This window comes from Nyctereutes procyonoides, unplaced genomic scaffold, assembly GCF_905146905.1.
Source record: "Nyctereutes procyonoides isolate TBG_1078 unplaced genomic scaffold, NYPRO_anot_genome, whole genome shotgun sequence".
NCBI classification, from domain to species: Eukaryota; Metazoa; Chordata; class Mammalia; order Carnivora; family Canidae; genus Nyctereutes; species Nyctereutes procyonoides.
This window is the reverse complement of record NW_026575048.1, coordinates 36564190-36585899: the sequence shown is the minus strand read 5'-3', so window position 1 is coordinate 36585899 and position 21710 is coordinate 36564190. Positions and strand designations below refer to the sequence as shown.

The following is a 21710-nucleotide window of genomic DNA, read 5'->3' as shown; positions in this document are numbered from 1 at the left end:
TCTATTCCTTCTCTCTCTGACCTCAAGAAGACCAAAGCTGAACTACTGATTCACTTTTACCTGTTGCCATTATTTTAAATATTTCTGCATAGCAATTTCACTCCTCAAAGAATTTGTTACATGATCCAAATAGGTAAGATGATTCAAATCTGACCCACATAAGGAAAATGCTATTTTAACTTTCATTATCAATATATTTCATAAGCAATCTTAAATCCTTTTTGGAATGAGAATAAATATAGAACAGAAGGAATGCAAACCAGTAGAGCTAGGCCAATGGAAAAGAGATATTAGATAAGAAATGACAGTTAACAGCTTTTTATCAAAGGACAGATACAATTTAAAAGGGCACTAAAATTTATAAAAATGAACACAAACACACAAAACCCCTAGCTGTTCACTACTAGGTATCTACCCCAAAGATAAAAATGTAGCGATCTGAAGGGGCACCTCCACCCCAATGTTTATAGCAGCACGGTCCACAATAGTGAAATATGGAAAAGAGCCCAGAGTTTATCAACAAGTGAATGAATAAAGAAGATGTGGTGTGTGTGTGTGTGTGTGTGTGTGTGTGTGTGTGTGTGTGTAATGGACTATTACTCAGCCACCAAAAAGAATGAAATCTCACTATTTGCAATGACATGGATAGAACTAGAGGCTATTATGCTAAGTGAAACAAGTCAATCAGAGAAAGACAATTAAATGATTTCACTCATATGTGGAATTTAAGAAACAAAACAGAGGAGTTTAGGGGAAGGGAGGGAAAAATAAAACAAGATGAAATCAGAGAGGGAGACAAATATTAGAGACTCTTAATCATAGGAAACAAACTGAGAGTCACTGGAGGGGAGGAAGGTGGGGGGATGGGGTAACTGGGTGAGAGGCATTAAGGAGGGCATGTGTTGTGTTGTAATGAGCACTGGAGTATTATATACAACTGATGAATCCCTAAACCCTACCTCTGAAACTAAGAATATACCGTATGTTAATTAATTGAATTAAAAAAATTTTTTAAACCCAGCTGTTCAAGATTTTTTCTGGATACAAAGAAAAAACATTCATAAAACATTACCAATTATATTTCTTTAGTATAAAATTTTATATCCAGAAAAATTATAATTTTCTTGTTTATGAAAATGGAAATTTTTGTAAGATTTTATAAAAAGATTATCATTAAAATAGTTCTTTTCTTAAAATTAAGCTCTTTAAGGAGCAAATATAAATTATACAGGAAATTATTAGGAATCCCTCATTTCCCTGTGATGTTAAATAAATGAAGAGTTAGTGCTACCTTCTTTGAAAAGGTAACATAATATTTATATAATAGCTTGTAGCCACCTAATGTTATCTGGTTTTACATATTTGCAAATTTTATGCTTAAGAAGTGGGCAAACACACACCTGTCTGGCTTAGTTGGTGGAGCATGAGACTCTTAGTCTCAGGGTTGTGGGTTCGAGTCCCACATTGGCCATGCAATTTACTTAGTAAAAAGAAATATATATATATATGTGTGTGTGTGTGTATATATATATATATATAAAAGAGTGGGCAAACATATCAATTTCATAATTCATTAGAAGAACTGGATGCATTAAGCTTTCTTTCCTTAACTGAATTAACTGCTATATACTTATCAATATCAAAAACACTAAGGTAAACTTGGTATTTTTACATCTTTTATATTAAAAATAATATTCCTGCATAATATATAGTAGAACCTTAAGTGTACAGCCTATGCCCATAAAAACTTCTCTAATAACTGAATCATTTTAAACTTGGGGTAGAAGTAAAAATTCCTGAAATGGAAGATATCCAGTTCCTAATCTATTTCTTCCAGAAGGGCTTCAACCAGGCCTCACACTGTAGCTTCAGATCTACTCACTGCTTCTGGTCAAACTCTCTGCAATTAATTACTAAAGCATTAATAGCACTGGAAACCACAATCAATTTGAAGCAGACAGGAGCTACAAGGTATATTAGAAATAGAACTCATTTTTCAAATTTTAACCTATTCAAGACAATTTCAGGAACTGCATAATCCAAAGTAAAATGCTACCATAACACCTGACATACCTTCTTCCTTGCTTGGTGCCCTGTGAGGCTGGGTGCTGCTTGGTTCATCTTCCTCTTGGTACTTCTGAGTAAGTCTGACAAAAAGAGCTCGATGCACTGCTGGGGGGAGACCTGGTGCAGGCAGGGGGCCATGGCCTGTCATGTTGGTGCTACCGTTAGATCCACTCCCACAGTTAGGGGAGTCTTGAACAATGGGAGGCTGATGCTGGGCAAAGTCAACATGCCACATCCCGTCTATACACAGAAAGACAGACACTGATTTAGCACAGAACTCCACTAGAGTACTATGGTCAGTTATAAGAAATAGAAGCTCTAATAATTACTACATTTGATTACCAAGTTATTATGTGATTGTAAACTTTTTTTTAAAATATTTTATTTATTTTAGAAAGAGAGCGAGCGAGCATGGTGGGGGGTAGCCAGAGGGGGAGAGAGAAGGACAAGCAGACTCCATGTCGGGTGCAGAGCTGGATGCAGGGCTCCATCTTATGACCCCGAGATCAGGAACTGAGCTGAAACTCAGATGCTTAACCAACTGAGACACCCAGGCACCCCTGACTGTAAATATTTTTTTAAAGCTATCTAAAGTTCTGGTGTAACAAATGCTGGTTAAATGTAAAATATATTTTATGGTTTCAATTTCATTAAATTTTACTTAGCTTTATTAAAAACATACATTATGTTTTTAATGAAAAATAGAGAACTCCAAAGATTTTAAATTAAAAATGAGTTTTCTGAAAAGGTACACTTACCATCAGAGTTATTGGGAGGCTGAAAATTATGTACAGCATGCTGTGAATAGTAATTATCATAAAATTCAGCTGGGTTTTGTAGGGATTCGTAATTGGTGCTGAGCTGCATTTCACCAGTACTTTGCAGGTACGATGAACCTGGAGAACAGTGATTCTCTCTAGCTACTTTCATCATGTGTTCTGGAAAGCAATGGTAAGTACCACTCGTACTTGGTGGTGTCAAAGGTGTATCTGGTTGAACAAGTGCTCCAGTTTGACCGTGAGGACCTAAAATTCCAGGTGGAGCAGGCGGCAAAGGTGGGCTGTGTGGCACTGCTACACATGGATGATGTCCGGGAGAGCCTGGGTGCATCACAGGACTATTGTGTCCCTGAGACATATTAGGTCCAGGACCTGGACTTGATCCAGAACTATAGATATGTTGAGGATGTGGGCTGCTTTCCTGAAATTGTGGTCCTGGTGGTGAGGCACTGTTATAAAATGCTGGTGGCCTATAGGCAGAAAGAATAATATTTCTTAGTTCAAAGAAAAGAGGCAAACAAGAATGATCTATTTTTAAATATGTATTGGTTGTGTTTTCTATATTAGAATGTGTTTTTAAGAAGCAATTTTTTCTACATTATCTCTAAATGAAAACACCAATATATGCATCTTGCCTTCATTTTAGCCTAGTCTCAATTGACGCTCACTGTCAGCTGTTCTAAAGCTTACAGATATTTTGAAAAATACAGAAAAGTACAAAGATAAATAAGAATCACTTCTAATCCCACCACCCAAAAATAAATTTTTTGATTAGTTCTCTCCTAGACTTTTTCTAGGTATACATAGACCTTTCTTTTAATATAACAACATTAGAATTATACTATATAAACATACAACTTTTCAATTTCTAATTGAGTACTGCTGGCATATAAAAAGAACTTTAGGTTTTGATTGTTGTTCTTTCTGGACATCTTACTAATTTAATTACTATTTCTAATAGTTTTGTCAGTTGATTCCTTTGGGTTTACTAAGGCAATCTGCCCAAATAATAAGCTGCCTCTCCATTTCTAATCTTTGTATCTTTCTCTTTTTGCATTGGCTAGGGTCTGATCTACAGTATTAGCCAAACAGGGGGACGTGTCTGTCTTCTTGACCTTAACAGAAATAATTTTAATGGTTCACATTAACTGTGACGTTTCCTGTAGATCTGCTGTTCCTCACTTGCTGGGATCTCATTACTTCCCTGAGTGTTCAGGGTTAAAATAATTGACAGTGGGAATTAAGGCCCAGGTGCACAGACCCTGGGGTATGGGCAGCAGGACTAGAATGGTTAGTTTGAAAATGCAAATCTGGATCCAGCTTATCCAAAGGCTTTCCTCTAATAGCCCAAGGAAATATTTCTCTAAAAGAACCAAATATTCTGGAGACATGCTAATGCCACTATCTGAAGATGTTATCAATGTCAATGTAGCTTCATAACAAACAATTTGGGAGAAATACCAACTCCATCCCCTAGCAGTGTCCTTCAGGATTATTACGTGGAAGAGGTGTCTGAAGCTGTTAAGGATTCCATAGAGAAAAACACTGATGGCAAGGAGCAGAGGGCAGAGACAAAGAGGAAGCAGGAAGAGCAATCGGGGTAAATGCCAGGTATCTGCTATCTCTACCTAAGTTTAATTATGTGATTAATATGGAATACAAGTTAGTTTCTTAATAAGAATTAATAAGAACTTTTAGGGGAAAAATGATGCTATCTTTGAAAATTTTAACTTACTTCTTCCCAATCTTATGTGCTAAATCCACAGTAGGTTTTACAACTATTTCAAAAAGAGATGGGATTTTCTTAAAATCATCAGAGAGATCTGTCTGAAAATCGTCTTCAGGATCAGAAAAGGGAAAATGCTCTGGTGGGGTTGGCAGAAGACCAACTCCTGGAGGTGGTTTGGGAAGAGGAGTTATGCCCCGTTTTCTAAGTTCTTCTAATTCTCGTTCATCTTCATTTATGGCTTCTTCTTCAGTGTTCAACACCTAAAAATAATCGGCAAAGATTACTATTCCAAAACAGGCTTTCTTCCTTACATTTGAAAACTGTGAAGACTTCAATAAACTAGTTTTGTTATTAGAAAAGTATCATTTTAAAGTTAAAATGGATCAGAGAGAGCTAACTCATTTTTGACAGAGAATGAGGTTCAAAGTGGTAAAGATATTTCTCAAAGTACATTAGCTTTTTAATGGCAGAACAAGGATAAGAATAAAAGATTAATTCCTATTCCAATATTTCTGCTTTTCTAACATGCTACATTAACAGACTAAAACATAAAACAACAAAACCTTGATTTCTCAAGAAATTTCATGTTTTTATGAAATATGATTTGTAAAACATGATTCAAGTAATATGAATCTGCAGTGGGACCTAACAAATAATTGATGTACAAAAATATTACTCACTTTGTCCAAAAGTTTCTTTGTTTCTTTAGTCAGATCATCATGTGAAAATTTACAGTTGTCTCCTTGGTAACATTTTGCTCCACTATGATAGAACTTACACGGAAATTCATGTAAATAAAAATATTAAGGAACAGACGAAATGAAATAAAATTCTAGTATTTTTAAACTCCAAAACATAACTGTGCTGAGTCAGTAAGACTGTATTACTATATATTGTACTGAATATATTTTTTAAGATTTTTATTTTATTTATTTGACAGAGAGCACTAGTGGGGGTAATAGCAGAGGGTGAGGAAGAAACAAGAAGCCTGATGCGGAGCTCAAATCTGGGACTCTGGGATCATGGTCTGAGCCAAAGGCAGTGCTTAACTGACTGAGCCACCCAGGTGCAACTGTACTGAATTTTTTACAATCATGTCAGATTAGATAATTTCATTTTTAAGATTAAATATTTTAATTATGCAAAACATTCAAAAATTTAATCTTACTATATAAAGCTAGAAAACATTTTATTTTTTATTTTTTTTAAGATTTTATTTATTTATTCATGAGAGACACACAGAGAGAGAGAGGCAGAGACACAGACAGAGGAGAAGCAGGCTTCATGTAGGAAGCCTGATGTGGGACTCGATCCCAGGACTCCAGGATCACGCCCTGGGCCGAAGGCAGGCGCCAAACCGCTGAGCCACCCAGGGATCCCCTCTAGAAAACATTTTAAAGAAAAAAATATTTATAATTGTTATAGCAAATACTATATTATCTTAATTATGTAAGTACTGTTATTTTCCACAATAAAAACTGTATACAAAGCAAATAAATTTTGCAACAAGAGGGGCAGCTCAGGTGGCTCAGAGGTTTAGTGCCGCCTTCAGCCCAGGCGTGATCCTGGAGACCCAGGAGACCCAGGATCAAGTCCCGTGTTGGACTCCCTGCATGGACCCTGCTTCTGTCTCTGCCTCTCTCTCTCTCTCTGTGTGTCTCTCATGAATAAATAAATAAAATCTTAAAAAAAATTATAGCAAGAGCTTATATCTATGAAGGAAACAAAAGGGCTCAATACGTCATGTTAAAGTCAAATATCCCAACATGGAAACTATAAATTAATCTACCTCATGATTTTGGAAACACACTTTAAACTTCTCAAGAAAATATTAAATGCAGGAGTTTATTGAAAAATATGCCGTTTTCAGGTGGTTTATGTTCAGGGAATTCCTGAGAGGCTTTAGGAAATTTATCACTGTAATCAGTACATTGACAAGACCATGAGAGAAAAATTGTATGACCATAGCAGATGTAAAAGGCAACTGATAAAATTCAAAAATCCTTCTTTGATTAAAACAAAATAAAATAAAAAACTCTTACTAAAATAAAGAATAGTTACTTAACTTGATTTAAAACAAAAATCTATCTTAAAACTATAGTGACAAGGGGCACCTGGTTGGCTCAGTCCATGGAGTATGGGACTCCTGATCTCAAGGTTCTATTTTTGAGCTCCACGTTGGATGTAGAGATTATTTAAAAATAAAATCATAAAAAGAAAAAACTACAGTCACAAGCCAAAGCAAAAGGGTGCTATCATTAAAAGATGTATTATGTCTATCATAATCACTATTATTTAACATTGTTTTAGAAGTGTAGCCAATACAATGAAAATTAATTAGTACAAATATGATAAGAATTATTATTATTTACAGATGGCAGGACTATGAGGAAATCATAATAGGCTGAAAGCTTTTAGTTCAATAAGGTATTTGGTTTCTAAAAGGCCAAATCTTTTTTTTTTATTATTTTATTCATGAGAGACACACAGAGAGAGAGAGGCAGAGACACAGGCAGAGGGAGAAGCAGGCTCCACACAGGGAGCCCGATGCAGAACTCGATCCCAGGACTCCAGGATCACGCCCTGGGCTGAAGGCAGGTGTTAAACCGCTGAGTCACCCACGGATCCCCTAAAAGGCCAAATCTTAAAAAAAAGATTTATTTTTCTTGAATAAGACAAACGTATTATATAACATTTTGATAAAGAAAGAAGAATTACTTGCGCATATCAAACATACTAAACGGGAACAAACAGCACAATGTGCAATTTAAGCAGCAGGGGGTCTGCTTAAATATTTTTCTCTCTCTTCTTCGGCCCCATCCCTTACTTGCGTGCATGCTCTCTCAAATAAATAAATACATCTTTAAAAACTACAACCTTCACAACTATAGCTAGATTACGTTTTTGTAGAAAATTATGTGTAAAAATATATACATATATATATTCAGCTACACATACATATCTTATGCATGGAAAAAAATCTTAAAGACTTTACACCATATTGTTAGCATGGTTATCCCTGAAGAGTGATTAAAAAAAAGTCTATTTGAAAATTATCAAACATATTCCAAAGTAGAGAGAATAAAAAAATGAGCTCCCTCCTGATTGTCACGTAGGTTCAACAATTTTCATCATTTGGAATTCTGTGAGATCTCTCTCACTCTTATACTCTCTTCACAACTCTTTCCCCAAACACTGGAGTATGTAAAACATACCATATTCCAAGTACATTTCATCTGAAAATATTTCTAAATTTATTTCAAACAAATAAGGAGTATTTTTCTTAATCACTACCTTACCATCAACCTGGAAAAATTCATGCATTAACTTCACCTAATACCCCACCAATATGCAAATTTTCCAGATTATTTCCAAAAAATGTATTTTTTTAAAGATTTTATTTATCTATTCATGAGAGACACAGACAGAGAGGCAGAGACACAGGCAGAGGGAGAAGCAGGCTCCATGCAGGGAGCCTGACCAATGTGGGACTTGATCCTGGGACTCCAGGATCAGGCCCTGGGCTGAAGGCGGCGCCAAACCACTGAGCCACCCGGGCTGCCCCCAAAATGTATTTTTATAATTGGTTTATTCACATGAGGATCCAAACATGATCTACAAATTCGATCCAGTTAATTTATCTCTCACATTTCCTTTATTGATATCTAGAAGTCTGTGATTTTTATACGATTTGTTAATTTTAATATTTGTCATACATAAATGGTGTTTAAATACTCCCTACTGGGATGCCTGGGTGGCTCAGTGGTTGAGCACCTGCCTTTGGCTCAGGGCGCGATCCTGAAGTCCCAGGATTGAGTCCCACAACAGACTCCCTGCACGAAGCCTGCTTCTTCTCCCTCTACTTATATCTCTGCCTTTTTGTGTCTCCTGTGAATAAATAAAATCTTTAAAAAATACTCCTTATTGCAACATATTAGGAAGCATTTAGTGTATAGTGGGTTTTTTAGTGATATATTTTTTAAAAGATCTTATTTATTTATTCATGAGAGACAGAGAGAGGCAGAGACATAGACAGAGGGAGAAGCAGGCTCCTCTCCTCACAGGGAGCCTGGGATGCGGGACTTGATCCTGGAACCCCGGGATCACACCCTGAGCCAAAGACCGATGCTCAACCGCTGAGCCACTCAGGCATCCCGATTTTTTAGTGATATTAAGACTAAGCAATTGGCCCTGATGTTGTCAGCCCAATGTATCAATCATAAAGTTGCTCGCCAACATGTCAGATAACGAGTTGAGTAGCCATCAATAATCACTGCCTGGATCCAATCAGAATTTGCAAAATGGTAGGACTGCTGAGTCAAAGGGTGAATTTATGTGGAATTTTGCAGACACTGCCAAGCTCCCATTTATAAGGGTGAACAATTTTACATTCCCACCACATGCTGAGTGTTATCTGAGTGTTATCTTATTTTTTCACAGCCTTGCTAACAAACCTTGCTGTCCCTTTTTGTTTTCATTTTTGCAAATCTGATAGCTGCAAATGATACCTCGACATACATTATATTGCATTCTTCTTATTATGAACAGGATTAAGCATCTTTTTATACGTTTTGGGAACATTTGCATTTCTCTTCCTGTGAATTATCTGCATCTTGTCCATTTTTCTTCTCAATATTTAGAAATTTATACATTAAAGCTGTTACCTCTCTGTAAGTGATAAAAGTTGCAAATAATTTTTCCCATTACTTATCTTTTTTTTTCTATTACTTATCTTTAACTTTATATATGTCGTATTTTTTTCATGCAAGTTTCTGATCTTTTCCTTTATTGTTTCTAGATTTTTTAAAAAATATTTCATTTATTTATTCGTGAGAGACACAGAGAAAGAGGCACAGACATAAGCAGAGGGAGAAGCAGGCTCCCCACAGGGAGTCCAATGCGAGACTCAGTCCCAGGATCCCGGGACCACGACCTGAGCCAAAGGCAAATACTCAACCGCTGAACCACCCAGGTGCCCTGCTTCTGGATTTTTTAAGTTAGACTTGGGAAGGTTTTCTGTTCTTCTGAATTATGAAGGAATCCATTCATGCAATCCTCTGATTTGTATGGTTTCATTTTTTATATTTAGATCTATGATAAAAAAGGATTTTTCACTTACTCTTTTTACATTATTGTTAGAACTGGACAAGACTACTTTAAAATTTAAGTGGAAGAGATAAACATGAGGATCTCTGAAATATCAGTGTTGGCAAGGCAGAAATAATCACAGTAAAGCAACGCAGACATAAAGGCAAATAGATCCATGGGGCCCAAAAGAAAGTCCAAAACAAAAACATACATATAAACACTTATGGAGTTTCAAATCCGTGAGGAAAGGCTCCATTAGTCATAAATGGTACTGAGTAACCAGCAACATAATGGGGGAGGGCAGTTAACATGGAAAGATGATTTTATATATAGATATAGATATAAAATTATATATAATGAAAAATCAATTTGGGTAGAGACAGGAGTTATAACTTAAATGTATAGATTCCCATAGAGTAAAGTAGGGAAGAAGGACGCCTGGGTGGCTCAGTGGTTGAGCGTCTGCCTTTGGCTCAGGTAGTGATCCTGGGGTCCTGGGATGGAGTCCCACATCGGGCTTCCTATGGGGAGCCTGCTTCTCCCTCTGCCTGTATCTCTGCTTCTCTTTGTGTGGCTCTCATAATAAATAAATAAGATCTTTAAAAAAAATAAAGAAAAGTAGGGAAGAATATACTATGCTTGTCACTGGGTGGTAAGGTTTGATGGGACTGGTTTTATAATTTTCAACAATGATAATTTATTACTTATGTTCATAAGTAAAACAATTAAGTCACAGAATAAATATTTTACCAACTATATTTTCAGGAAGACAGTTGCTTGAAATACTTATAAGCTGAGTATATTAAATATAAACTACCTTTATTTCATAGATTTTGTTTTCCAAAGGAAAGTTTATTTCCGTAAAGAATAAAACTCAGTTTGCCCTTTTGAAGCACAAAGGCTAACTATACTTGGTTTATGTAACATGCTATTTTAATTTAAAACCAAAGTAGATTTTCTAGATTGCATTTAGGATTTTTTAAAACCTCAGTAATGTTTTATAACTTCAATATTTTCATTAACATATATTTTTAAGGCTATGTATTTTTTTTAAGATTTATTTATTTATTATAGACATAGAGAGAGAGAGAGGCAGAGACCCAGAAGGCAGGAGAAGCAGGCTCCATGCTGGGAGCCTGACGTGGGACTCGATCCCGGGACTCCAGGATCACGCCCTGGGCCAAAGGCAGGCGCTAAACCGCGGAGCCACCCAGGGATCCCCTGTTAACATATTTTTAACAAAGGATATTATGCATATAAATGCAGTTCTCTCCTTTGGTACAATATCCTTGTAAATAAAATTTGCAGATCTCTTTTCTCTTCTCCAACTCTGCATCATGATCAAATTTACACTGATCTCCCTGTCACAAAAAAGAAAGAAGAAAGAGAAAAAAAAAACAATTAAATTTTCTCTTTGGTGTTTCATGGAGAACTATGGCCATATCTTCAGTCTACAAATAAAAATAATGATCTAATAAACATTCAAACAATCCCTAGGAATTCTTGCCCAAGACAGTGGATGTGGCTATGTGTAGAGGCAACATAGTTAAGCATGACCTCAGAGGTGACTGTCTGGGTTCTACCAACACTCACCATTTCTAGCTGAGCTACTGTGGGCACTTATTTAACCTCTTGGTTTGGCCATGTTTAAAATGGGGATTATAACAGTTATTACTTCATAGGTTGCTATAAAGATTAAAACACTTAATATTAGTTATCTACTTTGAACAGTACTTGCTACACGGTCAGTATTATGTGTTTGTTAAATAAAATCTGATATCAAAAAATTATATTACTGTCCCAGAATATAATTAAATGAGCTCTGATGTGCAGTATTTTCCATAGATCACTTTGAAAAACCAGCTTTATTATTACAACTATACAAGAAATGAAAAAAAACCACCCCCCAAAAAGAGTTTACATTTTAAAGATTATTTCAGAAATTAAAATGATTTATGATACCCATAAAAATTTACCTTAATACATCTTCCTTCCAAAAAGTATTTACAGATTTGTTTTCCTTTGTGTTCCACTGTGTGCTGATTAATGAATTCCTGAGTCATAACCTTCCATTTTTTCCCTGGTTTACTATACTGTAGGGAAGAAAAATTCATTTGAATACAACATTTGAAATATTAAATAGGTACTAAAATGGATAGTCAAATGCATTGGGAAAACAATACAAATTACTATGTAAAGTGGTCAAGAGTAGGCATTCAGATGCTGGGGTATGCTTCTAATACACTGCTTATTGCTACTAATGGTTGCAAAGAACCCTGTTTCTATTTTAATGAAGATATACAACTACGTTTTAAAAATAAAATTATGAAAAGCTTGAAAATTAATAATACTCTGTTGGCAAAGGTATGTTAAATGTGCATTCTTGTGTATTGTTGATTGCAATGTTATAGAAGATTTATAATATCCATATTGTTTGACACAAAATTTGTACTTTTCAGGAGTATTCTGAAGAAATTATCAGGGAGGCATAATACATTTGTTCACAAAAATAACTATCACAGAATTACTTACATGATAAAACAACAAACAGATAGACACATAGAAATACTCAACACAGGGCAGCCCGGGTGGCTCAGCGGTTTAGTGCCGCCTGATCCTGGAGACCCGGTATCGAGTCCCACATCAGGTTCCTTGCATGGAGCCTGCTTCTCTCTCTCTCTCTCTCTCTCTCTCCCTCCCTCTCTGTGTGTGTTTCTCATGAATAAATAAAAAAAAAATCTTAAAAAAAAAGAAATACTCTACACATTCCAAATAAGGAGACCAGTCAAATACACTGTGATGCAGATCAGTGGTAGATTATTATGTAATCATTACAAATTGATGAGACAGACAATTTAAGGACATGAGAAAATGTTCACAATACTTTACTAACTGGAAAACTGACCTGAATTTTATAATAACAAAGATAAAAATACTAGAAGAATATACCCACACATCTAGGAGTATATGTCTCTAGATGGATCTCTAAAAAATTAGACACATTGCATGTGTGGTTACTCTGTACTTCCTTTAGGAAAAAAAAAAAGAGGGAGGATGTATATTTCCTTTAACTTTTAAAAAATAACAAAAAGAAGTATATGGTAGAAAATCTCACAGCGCTACCTGTTTCCCTTACTTTCTCCTTCAATCCCTATTTGACTTTTGCTATGAGTACAAGAAGACTGAGTAACAAGAATATGATGCTTAGCCATGTAAGGACTTAATAAATTCATGAGCTCTATAAAACAGTACTGTTTTTCAAAACACCTGGTATGTACCATGCTTTGTATATAGTAGGAGTTCAAGAGCTCTTTACTCTTCTTTTTTTTAAAAAAAAAAAAAAGACTTTATTTATTTACTCATGACAGACACACACAGAGAGAGAGGCAGAGACAAGGCAGAGGGAGAAGCAGGCTCCATGCAGGGAGCCCAAAGCAGGACTCGATCCCCAGTCCCCAGGATCACACCCTGGGCTGAAGGCGGCACTAAACCACTGAGCCACCCAGGCTGCCCACTCCTTATTCTTCTAATTTGATTTGTTTCCCTTTCTCTCAATTTGCTAGGAGATGTAGAAAAAAACACAACGTACTGAAAATAGGAAGCTGCCTCACAGCAAAGACTTGAGGCAAAGATGGCTAGACTTAAAGTCTGATCCTCAGTGCTAGAGTTTGAAATATATGTTTTACTCTAAGAATTTTGAAAAAAAAGTACAAAAATAACAAGAAAACAGATAATCCTATAGGTTCTTTTTAAAAATATAAGTATACCCAAATTGCCCCAGGAAAACACAATGAAACGTTTATACTACTCTGATAGGATCATTTAAAATGTCTTATATTTACATAAATTTGACTCACAGACATTTTCTATTTCCAGGCCTATTTAGAAAAGTAGATATAAATGACCAGCTCACATTATGCCTTCTGTACAAAGAATGGTGGCTATAATAAAATAGGAAACCAAGGAGAATGCATTATACAAAATCAATAAGCCAACTTGAAGAATATAACTGAAATTAGAAAGTAAAATATTAGGTAATCACCAAAAAAACCTCCAAAACCACCCTGAAAAATACACCAAGTTGTACCTATATTTCATCAACTCACTCTACATTACTTTCTAATGATGTGCCTCATTGTTTTAATAGAAGATAGAGGTTTTTGTTTTGTTTTTTTAGCTTAGCTTAGTTTAAATGAGTAGAAAGTATATCAGTAACCATACCATGAATAACCTAATTATAATCAAGATAATCTAGAAAATCTAAAGCAACTTTAAAAATAAAATTTTAGGACAAAATACAATGCTTAGAAGATCTGATCTTTTATGTATGAGCCTACAGAAGCAACATGAATGCCCTCTACCCTTAAGATCTCTTGTAAGAGCTGGAAGAACCACAGAAGTCATTTAGTTCATCACCCTCACTGGACAAATGTGAAAAGTGAAGATTAGAGAAATTAATGTCTTGCCAAGGGTCATACGATGAGTTAGCAGTCAGGATACACAGAATTGTTTGCATTGTATCATACTATCTCTAAGAAAACACAATTCAAGAAAGGAGAAGGAAAAAAAAAAAGGAAGAGAAAAGAAAGATGGAGAGAGGGAATATAAACTATCTACTTGGTTATATTAAAATGTATTTACTCTAGAAGATACATTATACTGACATCAGGAACAAGAGCATAAAATATTTTTTAAATATATAAGGAAGAGGAAATGAAAAGATTTGCCAGCAAAAATAATATGTATTTATAGAAAATGTAACAGCTATTATAAAGACAAAAAAAAAAACCAAGGAGATTTTATGGCAAACAGAATAAATAAATCCTTCAAATTTATCAAGAATTTGTTCTATTTGCTTGTTCTATAACCACCCTTGAATTTTCAAGACAGTTCATGTACATGCAGGGATCTGTGAATTTATCTGGCTTTTGGAAGATCTCACACTCCCCTGGAAAGGATGGAAACTGATCTGTGGTGGCCAGTCTAGCATGTTCACTCTACCCTGGATAGGTCTCCCCCTGATGATTCCTGAACATAAGCTACTTGGCTTGGGCTCTGGCACTCTTCTGGTTGTTTCTGGAATCAAAACAAGAAATCTCTCTTGACAGCCAATAAATTGACACAGTTGATAACATTTTAATCTTTTTTTTTTTAATTTTTTTTATTTATTTATGATAGTCAGAGAGAGAGAGAGAGAGAGAGAGGCAGAGACACAGGCAGAGGGAGAAGCAGGCTCCATGCACGGGAGCCCGATGTGGGATTCGATCCCGGGTCTCCAGGATCGCGCCCTGGGCCAAAGGCAGGCGCCAAACCGCTGCGCCACCCAGGGATCCCCCGATAACATTTTAATCTTAATAAACAAAAGGAAAAATATTCTAAATCTGATGAATGCAAAAGAAATAATTTATTCTGATTTTCTATAACATGATAAAGAATCTTTTAGTTGCAATCCAGATCTGTAAACGTGTTAGTGCTTGTAGGGCTCCTGAGAGTTATTTTAATACCATACTTTCATTTCACAAATTAAGCAAACTGAGGCTTAGAGACAGTAAATTGTTCAAAGCCACATTTTTTTTGGAAGCTAATTTTTTTTCCAAATATAGTGTGTAACTACTGGATATAGGAGAAACCTTACTTTCAGAAAGCATTCGTATTAATTCGGTTAGGGAAAGCAGCACGTTCTACAGAAGTCTAAGAAGATGGACAGGCAGGTTACAATCACTCAGAAATTCTAAGCTTGTTTCCAAGCTCCCATTCCATGGAACAGTGAGTGGTTCAATGAATATTAATAGATTGGTGCGGGGGAATCCCTGGGTGGTTCAGCAGTTTAGCGCCTGCCTTCGCCCAGGGCGTGATCCTGGAGACCCGGGCTCCCTGCGTGGAGCCTGCTTATCCCTCCGCCTGTGTCTCTGCCTCTCTCTGTCTCTCTCTGTGTCTCTCAAGAATAAATAAATAAAATCTTTAAAAAAATAGATTGTGGGGGTGTGGGGGCAGCTCAGGATCAAGTAAAATCTGAAAACAATGGATTGAACAAAGTAAAATAGGCTTTTTTACACCTAACTTGCAAGGAGCCTTTATACATTAATGTCAACTGAAAATTCCTTTGAGTGGCATGTGCTGGGTTTCACAAATTTATTTGGGCCTGAACTGTTTTTAGGTCATACCTATCATACCTATTAACATCTCCCTAAATAGTATACTGAGGAGTACAACATATTACAAAATCTTTTCCAGTATCTTTAAACCCAGACATCAGAAAACCATTTTCAAATTGCCATATATTGCTATTCTTTTGCTCTTACTCAAGGTTGCAGCTTCTAACAACCTACCCTTGCTCTGTAGGATTCAATCTGACTGCAACAGTGGCAGAACACTGGATTTGGACCACTTTAATCCCAAAAGTCGCAACAAGGCTGAAATGTACATGTTCAGAATTCAACATATATTTACTCAATATCTACTATATATAAGGCACACGAATTCATCTTTCCAACCATTTATATCACCTTTTCTTCTCTTTCAATGCTTTCAGTTCTAATAAGTCTAATAAGTTAATTTACCACTACAGTATCATCTCCCTTTTTATTAGCCATGCTACCATATTGAGCTATTAGCATTTTATTGTCCTTTGCATCTGGAGAAGATCACTTCTAGGAAAGAAAAGCACAACAGAGGACTACTAGAACCACATTCTGACATACCAATTTTATTTTGAGGTGCTTTCAAACACATTAATTTTTTTGAGGTCACCTTACATTTGCATCTCTATTCTAGTATCCTGACTAATTAAAACAATTCTTTTAATTCTTTTTTTTTAGAATCTATTTATACTCATTTGATCTTAGCTGGAAATTTTCCATTTACTAGGAAAGTAGCATTAAAATCACAATGCTTTCTTTGCAGCCAAACAGATTAAACGCTCTCCTCATTATCTATAAAGTCTCAGTACCTCTTGAAAGTCATCCATTCCTGAAAAAACATTAGGCCCTTTATTGGTTCTTCCCCCACGGTCTTTGCGTTTGATTTTCTTCGGCAAACCACGTCCACGACCAACATTAAAACTTTTAACCCTCTGTTCAATACCTAAAAGAGTTAAAATGTACTTCAAATACTATAGAAAAACAACACATCTGTCAATCTATTAGTTTATAGGGAACAGCATATTTTAAATAGTCTATAATATACAGTGCATTCTTTTTCTTCTTCTCTAGATTCAGTGAAAAAAATTAAGTAAATCTTTACATTTTATTTTCTGGGTAGTGCTTCTCTCTCTCTCTCTCTCTCTCTCTCTCTCTCTCTCTTTTAAGGAATGTTAACAATAATAAGGCAGGCAAGGCACAAGAATACACATGGCTACAGAAATCCAAGCTAGTTTTATTCTTTTCAATTTTCCTTTAAATAAGAAAATAACAAGGCTTTCTGTTTTTAAGAGAATGAAATATTATATTCATCCCTAAGGAAGACACTGTAGGTATTAGTGGTTAATTTGACCAAACTGAGCTTCTAGTGATAATTTTGTGTTCATATCACATATATTTCTGAGTAAAATTTATACATCTTTTACTTTCAAAAGACTTGGTATTTAAAAGTATGTAATTATGAAAATTACGTATTAGGTAGGGTAGTAAGTTATAGAGTGATTTCTTATTTTACCAATGTCACATTGAACTAATACATTTTCTTACATATTAAGTAATCATAAACCTACAAGCCAGCAAATATATATTTGAAAAAAATGTTTTACCTCATTCAAAAAAGTCAAAGAAATTAAAAATTTTAAAATAACATACCAATTTTCACTTCAAAGAACAATGTTGGTAGGGACTTGGAGAAATTGGCATTTTCACACACTGGTGGGTTATTATTATAAATTGTTCTATCAACTTTTTGGAAATCAATTTGGCATATGGACCAAAAATCTTCAAATACGTGGCTATATCTTTTGATTAAATTCTGCATTTCAGAGTTTATTCTTAAGAAAAAATATTTGTGAAGATATCCTCTGAAACAGTGTATAAATATGCAGGGTTAATCACCGAATTAAAAAAAAAACCTGGGTGCAACTTAAATCTCAATTGATTACAATCACACAAACTTAAGAATCAAACAAAATATGGCATATCTATTTAATTGAATAGAATGTTGGCATTAAAAGCTACTCATTAATGTAAGAATGACTGAGATATAGTCCATAGTTTAGGGAAAAAACAAGTTAAACAATACGCATAGTTTTTTGTTAAAAATAATTGTCAGGAAAATTCTGGAAGAATGTACATTAAAAATATTAATAGTAATTATTTCTGGGTGTAGGGATTCAAATTAGTTTTATCTTTGATCTTTGCTATATTATTGTATCTATATACAGAAAAATCTTTCTGCATTTGACCATATATTACTTTCATACCTGAGGGGGAAAAATGAATGTCAAAAATAGAATACTCAATTCTTTAACAGAACAAACAGGAAGAGCTTGAAAGGGGAAACCTCAGGTGGGAATGGCTGAGCAAAATCTCTCCATGTTCCCTTATTCCCCAAGTGGAGTGATTCCTGACACCACTATGTCTAGACTTCAGGAAGAAACTTACTAATTACAGTAGCATATGCACAAATTCCTTTCCCTTTTAGGTCAGCAAAGCCTGGATTCACATTTTTCAAAGGAATTTTGCTACGAAATCAAGAAAAAATAAAGTCATAAAAATAACTACATTTACTCGTAACTGATTCCTTTTGTCAACTATATAGAAAGTATAGTCATATAGGGCTTGGGTGCTCACTCCTTCACTTCAGCATCATCTTGCTCCAGTTTTCTTGAAGCAGACATTGAGTGGACAGTTTTTAAGGCTGATTTGACCTTTACGTGACCCACCGTTTCTATGGCAACTCGCCCTGGTGTCTCAGGGATCATGTACCTCAACACAGCAGATGAATTAATGATCACTCCAGAAATTTCTTTAGTTTATGTTATTTCCAATCCTGAAGGATATTCATAATCCTAAGTATAAGTACATTTGCACAGCAAAGATGATCATCATCTTTTAAAGTTTAATAAAAGAAGAGCTTCCCAGAATTGTCTTTACAGGTCTAAAATATAAAGCAATGTATAGAGTAACAGAAACAACTGAAAAAGGCAAGCCATTTTTTCAGTATACTTATGTCCTTATACAAGGAAAGGGAAAAAATGTAATAGGAAATGTGTTTTACATTTTTATAACTTTTAAAAATATTAGCGTATCTTTCTAATTCAAATATTAAGATATCATGCAGAATGAAATATTTGTAGATTTTTGTCCTCAAAGTCTATAAAATAAAGAAAAACAAATTCAGGAACCACAGGAACAAGCTGATCTTGAGAAGGAACTAAGAAACTGAAGTTGTTACTCCATAACTACCTGTTGTAATAAGGTTCTCATATTGAAAAAAGAGACTGACAATTTCACACTTACCTTGCTGAACTTTCATCCTTTGTTTTTTCCCTGGTTCTTTAGAAAATGATGATCCTAAAGCAGTAGCTGAGGTTTCTTTAGCTTGTCTGTATTGTTTTAGCTGACTGGCAAAATCTTCCTCTGTTTCCTGACTGTAGGTACCGAAGTTGTCATCACTGTATGTACTGTACTCATCATATTCTTTACTTTTAAATTTTTTGTTATGTTGACTTTTCTTTGATGTCATGTAGCTTCCTGATAAATGTCCATGCTAAGTGAAAATGAACAATCATTATCAGGATTTTTTTAGTTACATAAATGAACTGATAATAACACAGGATATCTTTTTCCCTCAGAAATTTGAAGAAGGGGAAAAGAAAAGACAGTTGAAGTTCTGACTCCTGGTTAGTACTTGTCTATGACAGTATTTAACACTAAGTTCAAAAAGCTAAATGGGGGCATCTGGGTGGCTCAGTGGTTGATCCTAGGGTTCTGGGATGGAGTTCCATATCCTGTTCCCCTCAGGGAGTCTGCTTCCCCCTCCTGACTATTGTCTCTGCCTCTCTCTGTCTCTCATGAATAAAAAAATAAAATATTAAAAAAAAGCTAAATGCTACTCTGGTATTATTAAATATTATAAATTTAGTTCATAGATCCTTGCTGGGATGTTTTGTTTTATTTTCCACATTCCAGGTCTCAATATTTGTACACTTTTAGGTATACTTAAAAATCTATACTGTTATACATGAATTCTTTCTCTAAAAATTTAAAAAGTCTTTTGGAAAATATGGAAAATATAGTAAAATAGCTTGAGGTAGAAGAAAATATATATTCTTCTAATATTGTCCCAAACAAGATTAAGCATATTAAATTAATTAAAAGACCATATGTGTGGAAATTTTAGAAAAAGGAAAGGTTTATATCTGAAGTCTAACAAAGATTTCTGTAAAAGTTAAAAACATCTAATGAGAAAATTGCTCATTAGGAACTATTTATTATAATATACATTATTAACTTTATTAATATTTTTCTAAAGCATATGAAAACTAAGAATATACTTTAGTTCTAAAATTTTTTTTTAAGTAGCATGGGGCCTCAATGGTGGGACTTGAACTTTTAACCCTGAGATCAAGACTCGGACACTTAACAAACTGAGCCACCCAGACACTCCTAGTCCTACAATTTTATTTAATGATAGTATTCAATTCTATCTCTATTCATTAAAATATTTGTACTATTTCAATCCTATCTTCTGTCAATTGTTTTTTAAAAAAAGAAAAAATTCACAAAATTACAGTTTGAAGATCTAGCAAAGCCCAGGCCATGACTCACCTTCAGCTTAGTACATTTTATTTATTTTTTATTTATTTATTTATTTATTTTTGCATCTTAGCACATTTTAAATATAATATAAAAATACTGTCTGCCCTGGCAGATTTTTTTTTCCCCCCTGGCAGATTATTAACAATTGACTAACAAAATGTAGGGAAATACTAAGATATTTTTCAGTAATTATAAAATAGAGACAAAAAAACTTAACTAAACATATCAAGAAAATCAATTAGCTCATCAATTTAAAATTTTGAAGATATTATATTAAGATTTCTGAATTGTTTTAAGCAGTATTTTAGAAATTTTTTTGTTTGTTGTTTTTAAAATGAACTGTTCTAATCTAGTACTTTAGAAATTCAGAAAGGGATTTATAATTGTAGCTACGAGGCAGTTTCTGACATTTTAAATAAAAACACTATGAAAATAAAGTAAAAAATAATTGCTTAGATTAGGTGAAGATTAATTAATTAGTTGAACGGTGCCTACTTTTCCTTTATTAAAAAAACGTGATTCCATGACACACTAGATCAGATGGATTTAATAAATATATTCAGAACATACCATCCTAAAACAGAATACACATTCTTTTCAAGTGCATATGGAACACTCTCCAGAATAGATCACACAGTACACCACAAAACAAGTCTCAACAAATTCAAAAAGATCAAAGTTATACCATGGTCTTTTCTGACCACAACACAATGAAACTAGAAATCAATCACAAGAAAAAAATCTGGAAAGAGTACGAATACATGGAAGTTAAATAAAATGCTACTAAACAATGAATGGGTCAACCAAGAAATCAAAGAGGAAATAAAAAAATACATGGAGACAACTGAACATGAAAACACAACAGTCCAAAGTCTTTGGGATGCAGAAAAAGTAGTTCTAAGAGGAAAATGTATAGCAATACAAGTCTACCTCAAGAAAAAAAACTCAATAACCTAATCTTATACCTAATGGAGTTAGAAAAAGAACAAACAAAACCCCAAATCAGCAGAAGGAAGGAAATAATAAAGATTAGAAGAGAAATAAATGACATAGAGAACTAAAAAAACTACAAAACAGATCAATGAAATCCGGAATTAGTTCTTTTCAAAAACACAATTGATTAGATTTCTAGTCAAACTCACACACACACAAAAGAGGACTCAAACAAAATCAGAAACAAAAGAGGAGAAATAACAACAATACCACAGAAATACAAAAGATTATAAGAGAATATTATGAAAAATATGCCAACTAATTGGACAACCTAGAAGAAATGGGTGACTTTCTAGAGACATATAACCT

The 21710-nt window shown here is 34.5% G+C and overlaps 1 protein-coding gene across 3 annotated transcripts in view; it reads right to left on the bottom strand.

Annotated features, from left to right (window-relative positions):
• The window catches only part of ZC3H6 (zinc finger CCCH-type containing 6), a 68893-nt gene that overhangs the window by 3700 nt on the left and 43483 nt on the right, over positions 1-21710 (bottom strand). For all 3 annotated transcript variants that reach the window (XM_055327539.1, XM_055327541.1, XM_055327542.1), the window contains 8 exons: positions 19107-19356; positions 16613-16746; positions 11640-11756; positions 10913-11024; positions 5256-5365; positions 4582-4835; positions 2826-3316; positions 2074-2307 (listed from right to left, as the gene is read on the bottom strand). In XM_055327539.1, the coding sequence (XP_055183514.1) occupies positions 2074-2307; positions 2826-3316; positions 4582-4835; positions 5256-5365; positions 10913-11024; positions 11640-11756; positions 16613-16746; positions 19107-19356 (1702 nt within the window). The remainder of the gene's footprint in view (positions 1-2073; positions 2308-2825; positions 3317-4581; positions 4836-5255; positions 5366-10912; positions 11025-11639; positions 11757-16612; positions 16747-19106; positions 19357-21710) is intronic.